Genomic DNA, 8,921 nt, shown 5'->3' on the forward strand with positions numbered 1-8,921 from the left:
TAGGGAATTAAGGAAAGGAAAAAGAAAGCATTACCTATACAGCACAGAGACTAAATAAACGACGACGTGAAGCAAAACTCCAACTACGACAGCATAAGGAGGCAGGAGGGGTCCAGGGGTTGTCATGTCCATGGGCCTGGCCCTGGGGGGACCCCGAGGGCTGACCATGACCCCTGAGGGGGATAAAGGAGCACTCTAGCTCTAAGTCAGACAGCAATATTCTCCAACCTTTGCCAGAAAGGATCGTAGTCTTCGTCTTCCCTGTAGCGCTCCCTGGGACTTCTGTTTTTTAAGACCCTGAAGTAGATAAACTGTGCTGCAAAATTCATGGTAACTCCTGGTGCAAAGCAAAGCTGGGACACTGCTGGCAGGGGACACACTTGCCTGTGAGAAGTGTCAGCCCTGCACTGCTGGGTGGGAAATAGCAGGCAGTGTGCTGTAAGCAGCTCTCAGGGCTGGCTGGGGGAAGTGCCTTTGAAAGAGATGGCTGCTGCTATTTAAAGAGATTATTTCAGAGCCCAACCTGTCCCTGTCAATTTGAGTCAGGGCCTGGATTATGCCTGGGTGACGCTCTGTTAGCAGGACACTTGGAGCTTTAGTTACTTACTGCTTAGCTGTGGAGCATGATCCCCACCAGCTGCAGGGCCCATGAGTGAGCAGCAGGAAAGGGGTGCCAGGCTTGGGGTCTCTGCAGGGATCCTTTCAGGCAGCACCAAGGGACATGGCTCCTCATGGGACTGAGGCACAGAGGAGACAGCTCAGCTTGTGTGAGTCTTCTCTTGGCACAAGTCCCTGCAGCGGAAAAATACAGGCACCTAGATCATAAAGTACAGAAAACAGCATCTAGGGGAAGGACTGTAGCAAGTTGTCTATTTCTGTGTACATATCTGCTCTATTTTTATATATATAGGGTTTATATATCTATAAACTCCATCTAAATCTGTTTTTCTTTGCCCTGAGAGAGCACTAGCAAAGGCAGAGTCGCAGTTCCAGATACAGAATAGCTGTGCAGCAGGGATGGGGCAGAGGTCCTTTTGTGGTTCCTCTCCTCTCAAATATATTCCTGATGCCTCCAGATTGCCTGGAGATGAACCAGGTATCTATTTCCAGGTATGAGTGGGCCCTCAGTACCCTCTGCTTTCTACTGAGACCATACAAAATCCTAATCTCCGAGACAGAGAACAGGCATGTCATGAAATCTAACCCAAGCTGTGACCTAACTCTCCCCACAGGATATAATGAGAAATACTATAATGAGATTTATATGGGAGAGTCAAAATAAATGCTCAAATAGTCTTCTGGGATCTCTGGACAGTCTGAGCTGTGCTGGTGGAGCCTTCCCTACACTGGTGTGCAGGCAGGCCCATGTTCTCTTGACCTCATGTTGATGAAGTTCCAGATTGACCATTTTTTCCAGTTTCTCACACACAGACCCCTTTTATTCTTTCTTTTCCCAGTGGTGGATGTGCAGGCTGTGGTGGTGCCCTGTGCTACAAGTGGCCACAGCCCAGCAGGAGGCTGCTGCCAGGGGAGATGAGGAAGGAATGAATGCACTCAGCTGCTGCCAGCACTTGCAGCCCCGCAGCCAAGTCACCTTCAGCCAGCTTCACTGGTGCCTTGAAGGCAGAGGGAAGGCAGGGGGAGTCACCACTCTGCTCACAACACAGCTGAGTGCAATGGTGGGCACGAAATGGAACTCTATAGCAGTGAAAATGGCAATTCCTTTGGCTCTTGGCTATCTGGGGGTCCAGATGTGCTCAAACCCTGACCTGAATTCAGTTCCTCACAAACAAGGCTTGATCTGTGACTGACACTTGGACCACATGGGTGAAGACTGCTGGGACCATTTGGTCAAGAAGATGGAAAAAAATTCACCAAGCTGTTGCATGACATAAGTACATGAAGCACTGAATTGCTATCCCTGTAAACACTTTCAAACAAGCAGCCAGCTATAGAAAAAGGATCTTTGGGAATTTCTGCTGCAGATTTCAGCCCATGTCAAACATTCTTTCAAAGCCCTTGCCACTTCCAAACCTGTTCACAGTGCTTTTAAACATACCACAATTACCACAGGAAGGAAAAACTAGCTTTCAGTTTTGATTTTTTCTTTTGTATGGGTGGAAGGAAGGGATAAGTAAGATACAATTTCAGTGCTGCTGCAGTTAAGTGATATCTAACACAATTGCCATGAAACTGTCAAAGACACTAAGTTACAGGTCATCCAGGAGATGACATTTCTTTTCAAATCTAGAGTTTCTTACTTCCCTCCAAGCTGCTCTTTGGTGTGTCCTAAGGGAAGGAAGCCAATGCCTCAGTGCTCTATAGCTTTCCAAAGGTTTCATTTACAACTTCCATGCTGCCACCAGTCACACTTTGTGTGTTTGTGCAAGGAAATCATCGTTCATCTCTGCCCAGCTGCACTGTGTACATCAGAAATGGCAATTATTGGGAAGTGGTTTTATCCACATCATAATAAAACATTATCTTGTACTTAGACAATTTTGAGTCCAAAGAAAAAATAAACCGCACAGTTTATCAACAGAGAGAATTGAAATACAGTGCTTATGTGCTGGTGTGTAAGAAAAAACAATGTTTAGCACTGGAAAAAATTGGAAAATCCAAATCTCAGAATAACAGTTTTATACTCACTAGGTCATATATAACTGCCAGTCCTCCTCCCTCAGTCCCTGGTGCAAGCCCCATTAAGAACAGCATAATGTGGAGAGTAACAGCTGCTTCTTTTTCTAGAAAACCTTTTAAACAAGGTTATGCTGCACTTTTCCTGAACTAAAAAATAAAATAGAACCATTTTGCTGTCAGAACGGAAAAGAATGCCTCATTCTCTTGTAACCAGAGAGAACTCACTTTGGACAGCACTGAGAAAAATAGCTATGCCCATTGTAAATAAGGACTTTATTGAATTACAGGACTTGAAAGATTGTTTTGAAGGGTTAGCCAACTTTTTTTTACACTAAATAAAATTAATAACATTTCCAACCTCAGTGAGAACAGCATGGGTGGGAACTGACAGTCTATCAAAAGCAGAGAATTCTTTACAGAATTTGATCACTTGCAGAAGGAAAGAGGGTGGAGACAGTCTGCAGTTAAGCCAAGAAAAACAATAAAACTTTCTCAGAGAATAGCAACTCAGAAAACCAAAATTATAATTGAGGATTATGCAACATATTGATGCAAATGTGGTGGTAAACCAATGTGATAATCAGTATGGATAAAAAAATACAGGCAACTCATAAAGAATTGCCAACTAAAAAAAAATAAACCAGAAAGAAGAAAAAAAAAATAGGCACCAAAAAGATGCTCGTTTCCTTCTAATTAAAGATACTAATTTAACTCCCATCTCAGTTTCTTCATAAATCAATATTCATAGAGCAGACTGAAGTTTCGGTCCCAAGTGTTTATATTTTTATTTGTTTACATTTGTCAGCAGCTGACCCACAACAGTAAAATATCACATTCCCATTTACTATCTTTAGGGATCTCAGAAAAGGCTGAAAAGGTAGATTCAAATCAGTGGAAACAGAAGTAGCTTCCCCAAGCTGGATTTCACAGAGCCTGAAACAAAGAGCAGGCATCAATTCAAAGAACATATTTGCTGGAACAAGAGGCAACAGGGAAGCCTGGATGCTTTATCTAAAGTTTTGGGACAGACTGTATCTGTTAATGTGGGACAGACTGTATCTGTTTTATGTAAACATTTTGCAGAAAGGATGAGCTATTTCTCAAGGCAAAGAGCAAAAGCTTACGTTAGAGTCCAAAAATTATCTCCTCAAAATAGTATCTATATCCATAAGAGGTCTAACACTAAGATGCTGAACCAATAGCATTCCATGAGGAAAAACTGGCAACACAAAGCTTGTGCCTTGCTGTAGCAAAAAAATGTACATTCTCTTCTTCTGAGACTAAATAACTGGTAAGAACCAGCAAAATATTTTGCACTGCTATTTAAGATATTTAACATCTTGCTTATCTCAGTTTCAAGTGGTAGGATAACATTTATAATACAGGCAGAGGCAGCAGATTAGCATTGCAGATGCATGAAAGTACCCAGGAGTCTATTCTAAGCCACATCACAAAATTATATTAATGAACAAAGACGGTATCCAGTTATCTTTGAATAACATGAGATCCCTTATGCTGTCACTGGCTCCAGGGGTTTTGCCCATGTGGGTCTAAGGCACTGGTCATGCAGTTGTGTTCACACAAAGTGGAAGTGCCCTGGCTGAAGCCCACACAGGGAATCGCTGAAAATCCACATTTGCTTCTCTGTTCAGAGAACAGCAACTGTGATCAGCTGTTTGACTTCTGCTTTTCCAGACACATTAGACCATCAGAGTGGCACCATATAATTTCAAAGCACTAATGCAATAATTTTTTCTCACTAACAGAGATCATCAGGCATTCAAATGGCAAGTGAACGTGAGCTGAAGCACAATTAAAGCTGGGGGTTTCTAACAAACTTGACTCCCAAAGGGACGCTGATTTGCCACAAAACAACCACTACACGATGCTTTCAGAGGCTCACGATGGCTCGGAGGATGCAGGACCCGGCAGCAGCGCAGCACAGACGGTGCTGTGACCTTGTCCGAGACACTCAGGGATATAATCCTCTGCCCTGCCCTGCCGCTGTGCTAATTAAAACGCTGAACTCCGGGCTGCAGTTCCCTGTGCTGTGCCGGAGATCAGCGCACCTGGGCTGCGGGAGGAGGACAGAGGAGCAGCCGCCGGAGTCAAAGGGGGGCAGGAGAGGGAGCGGCCCCCGGGTAACCTGGTGGCCAGAAACGGGTCACCCCAGTGCCACCTGAGGGGCAGCTCCCCGGCTGCCAGGGGCCGGGCACACGCGTGTGCCAGCCCGCTCCCCACGCTCTCCTTCCAACAATCCCAGCAAAGCTGAGCAATCAATTCCCTGCCAGCGGCCCCAGCAGAACGCTCTGTGCACCCTGGACTGATATAATTTCCGCTAAATTCAAACCATAGGCTTTTGCCCCATCGGCTTCTCCTAATTCACCTTTTTAATGATGAAGAGATTACTTCAGAATTATTTATAGTATCCTGGTGATTCAATTGACTCCTGCCCTCACCTTTGAGGCTTCTTATTCCTCGAACGCATGCAATGAGCCCTCCATTTCCCTTTGACTTTTTTATCCTCTAATCTTGTATTTCCTCTTTTCTCAGGGTTAATGAGAAGAGACGCTAGAGAGTCACCACTGTCAAAGTCATACCTTCATTGTTCTGTAGCTAGCAAAAGTAGTATTCAAAAAGATAAAAACAGATAGCACTTACAGAAATTAAAACTACAGGATGACATAGACTAATATCTGCATTAAGACATAATTTTTCTGTTACTCTTACAAAGAGTTCCAGTGGTGGGTATGAATTAAAGAACATTTGGGACAGATAATCTAAACCGTTTTACTGCATGAGGACAGAACACTGTTTTACTGCATGAGGACAGATCTTTTAACTCTGAGCCAACTGGTCTCTTAAGGCAAGGAAGGCTGTCCTAAAATCTGACATTGGAAACAGCATCCATGCTATCCCAGTTTCCTACATGGATGCTGCTTCAGGTGATAACTCTTCCTCCTACTTCTTTCATCCTTAACACAACCATTCATGCAGATACAGCAAACTAATAGCAAGTGTAGCAACCATCGGGCTCCCTCCTAAATACATGTGGAACCGATTGCACTTTGACGAACTCATTAGAAAAAGATTTAGAAAAGGGGTGGAGGACAATAGTCAAGTTCACATCTGTTTTCCAACAATTGGAGCCAATGTTCTGCCTCGGGAGTTTGTAGAGTGTGCTAATCTGTTCATTTGTTCATCTGCTCAGAAGGTTTTTCATGTCTTGAATCAACTTTTAATGGAAATCTTTTAATGGGCCCTTTTCTTCCTTCTAATGGTTATACTATTTCCCTATGGCAACTACCACACATTCTCCTGCCAAGTAGTGGCATTATGAAACTATTTAAGTTGTCTTTTACTGCAGTTTTTCATCTGGAATTAAAGAGGTGAGAAGCCATCAGTACCACACAGTAATAACTAGCTGTACTGTTGGGGAATCTTGTTGGACAGGATCCATCATGTGATTAACTACACAGGCAGCAGGATGAAAAAAAATTCATACACATTCTTGTTCACTCTCTGCCTGGAAACATGTATTGGAAACGTGTTTGAAGAAAAATTGCAGCTAAAGACATAAGGGATCTATAATAACAAAGGAACTACTCTCATCCTGCTTCAGTATTGTATATACACTCACACACGTACTCTAAAAGGAATTTTAACCAGGGATTTTTACTGCATTGGCTTTAAAATTATACACATACTGTAAATTTTCAGAGAATTTGCAGTAGAATGATCAACTTGGCTTCTCCCTCTGGCACGTCATTCTTCCCCTTGCAAGTCTCCATGACCTTGTGGCAATTAAGAGGAAAGGAGACCATGCTGAGTGGCAAACAAAAATAGGATTTATTTCCAGCTGTTTCTCTGTTTTGTTAGGTATCTCCACCCACATGGCAAACATGACTTATATTCAAAGGCTTCACATACATGGCTGATGCCTCCCCTACTGGAGAAAGGTACACAGGTGTTAAGTAACAGACCTTTTCCATTGTCATGACTGTGTTCAGCAAGGTGCTACTCAACACGTGAGTAGCTTCTCAGGTATTAGCAGGACCTTAAGAGAAGAAATTGTGGCTTCAGTTTCAAGTAATTATCTCATTTAATTGGTGTGGTTTGCAATACTGATCTGCTAAAGACACTAGCTGAGTAATTCTAATTGGGGAATAATCAAGGACTTCCCCTGTATTATTTTCCCCAGTATTATCCACCACACACTCACAGATCTATTTCCAATTTTTACGTGACGCAAATGGGTGCACGTAAAGTTACAACAGCAAAGGGCCACAACCTTCTGCAATAGGAAACAGAGCAAATATCAGGCCACCATGTGTGCAATACAAGACTGGGAGTAAAGAGTATATTCATGAATCACGAATTTTGCTGGGAATATAGTTAATCCAACTTTCTAAGGTTTCTTTTAAAGAAAAGAAAGGTTTCTTTTCATTAAAGTGGGTGGGTGCACTGTGTATCATATTTCATAGTGTTCCTGAGGCATGGCCAGCCTTCATAAAATGCGTGAAATGTGTCAAATGAAAGGGCATATCTTGTTAAAATACAAAACAAACAACATAATTCACTAATATTCCATGTGACCCACCTTTTCCTTCAGCTTTCTGATTCAGTTTCCTTGCGGATCATTGCTCAGGAAGCTGAAGCCACAGACTGCAAACAGCCTGAAGCCATGGGATGCTTACCTAATGCTGGCAAACAGAATCCAGCCTAGTGTGCTGGCATCAAGATGACACCAGAGAGTCAATTCCTGCACTGACTCACTGCTGGCTCTAGGCGTAGCACAAAATGTATTGTTTTGAAGAAGGCTGGATCAGAGTAGTTTGCTCCATGACACACAGGCTTGTTAACTTCTCCAGGGAGGGCAGAGACAGAGCTGATCTTCACAGTGCTTCACACTATGAACCACATGATATGGGATTTTTAACTGCATCAGAAATTATGCCTTCATGACAATAGCAGGAGAACTTGACATTTTTCTATGTCCCCTGCAAATCGAGATAACAAACACGAGTACAAGCTGATATGCAGCAGACCAGAGAGGGGCTTGCAGTGGCCAAGGGAAGGTGAACACTCATTCAAGGTGATCACTCACTCAAGGCTGCAGACCTGTAACTCCAACAGAGGCTGCCCAAGAATGACAGAGGCATGGAGGCTCTGTGGAGACTGCCAGGGATGGGTGCTAAAAATCACCACTATCCAAAGCTTTCAATGGCAATGTTTACTTCATTCTAATGAAATCACCACTGCAAGAGGCCCTTCATCTGTTCACCAAACAGAAGTACTGTTGCAGAGTGAGCTTCTGCTTCTCTGAGAAGCAGTCCCAAAGCTGCATGCCCGCTCTGCACAAATCAGCCTCCCCAGGTAATAAAACTCTGCTCCTGCATCTGTTCAACAAGTGCTCTGACCCAGCAGTCAGAAACCAAATGAATTAAGAGAGTGAAAGCAAGTGACCTCTTCCAAATGGGTCATGTAACAAGTCTCAATTTACATTAGGTATTCAACAGCCTCCAAGTAGCAAGAACTTCTGGTCGTGAGCAGCTGACAGAAGTTAAGCCTTGACAAGAGCCTAAGGTACCTCCACAGTCCCTAATGGAGACAAATCTTCTCTCAGGGGCAGGTAGGCAGACTACACAAACCTTGCACAAATTTCATCATCCACCAGTATTAAATCCAGGGTGGTGATTATACTCTTTCATTTCCTTTTCTTCAGGGTAAGGCACTTTCCTCTCCCTACAAGGATTGCTTTTCTACTTTATTTTTGTCTCCTGAAGTAATCTCCACTTAATTTTCTCTGTGTTTCACATAAGGTCCTGTTTTTCCCAAGAGTGTGCTCAGCTATATCTGTTGTCAGCCCATGCTGCAGGATTTCATGTCCAATAGCAATGTGATTTTTTCACATGGCACATATGTCCTCTGTCAACATATACCCTTGATTTAGTCCATTCCTTCTCCCTATGTACCCTGTGGGATCACTGTGCAGTTATTTATTGCTTTTGCCAAGCATTTAACTAGTCCAAGAAAGAGATACAGAAAGACTGTACCAAAAACAAACAAAAAAGCACCTCCCAAAATAGACTTAGTCCTTATGTTTGCTCTCCCTTTCACCAAACTGCCTGCTGGCATAAATTCACATCCCTATTCACTGGTATGCTTTTTTTGGCTGCCAGTGTCTTGGGAACATCTCAACAGCTGGATTTTGTGCAAACCTACATTCATATGATCTCACTGTGTTCTCATATATGGCCATTCCAAAGATGAATGTGCTA

The 8,921-nt window shown here is 43.2% G+C and overlaps 1 protein-coding gene across 1 annotated transcript in view; it reads right to left on the minus strand.

Annotated features, from left to right (window-relative positions):
* LOC131561309 (L-threonine dehydratase catabolic TdcB-like) overlaps positions 1-321 on the minus strand; it is a 31,799-nt gene extending 31,478 nt beyond the window's left edge. Inside the window, exon 1 of the mRNA XM_058810579.1 lies at positions 35-321. Within this exon, the coding sequence (XP_058666562.1) occupies positions 35-168 (134 nt within the window). The 5' untranslated portion in view covers positions 169-321. The remainder of the gene's footprint in view (positions 1-34) is intronic.
* Between the last annotated feature and the right edge of the window lie 8,600 nt (positions 322-8,921).

Source organism: Ammospiza caudacuta, chromosome 9 (assembly GCF_027887145.1).
Source record: "Ammospiza caudacuta isolate bAmmCau1 chromosome 9, bAmmCau1.pri, whole genome shotgun sequence".
Lineage (NCBI taxonomy): Eukaryota > Metazoa > Chordata > Aves > Passeriformes > Passerellidae > Ammospiza > Ammospiza caudacuta.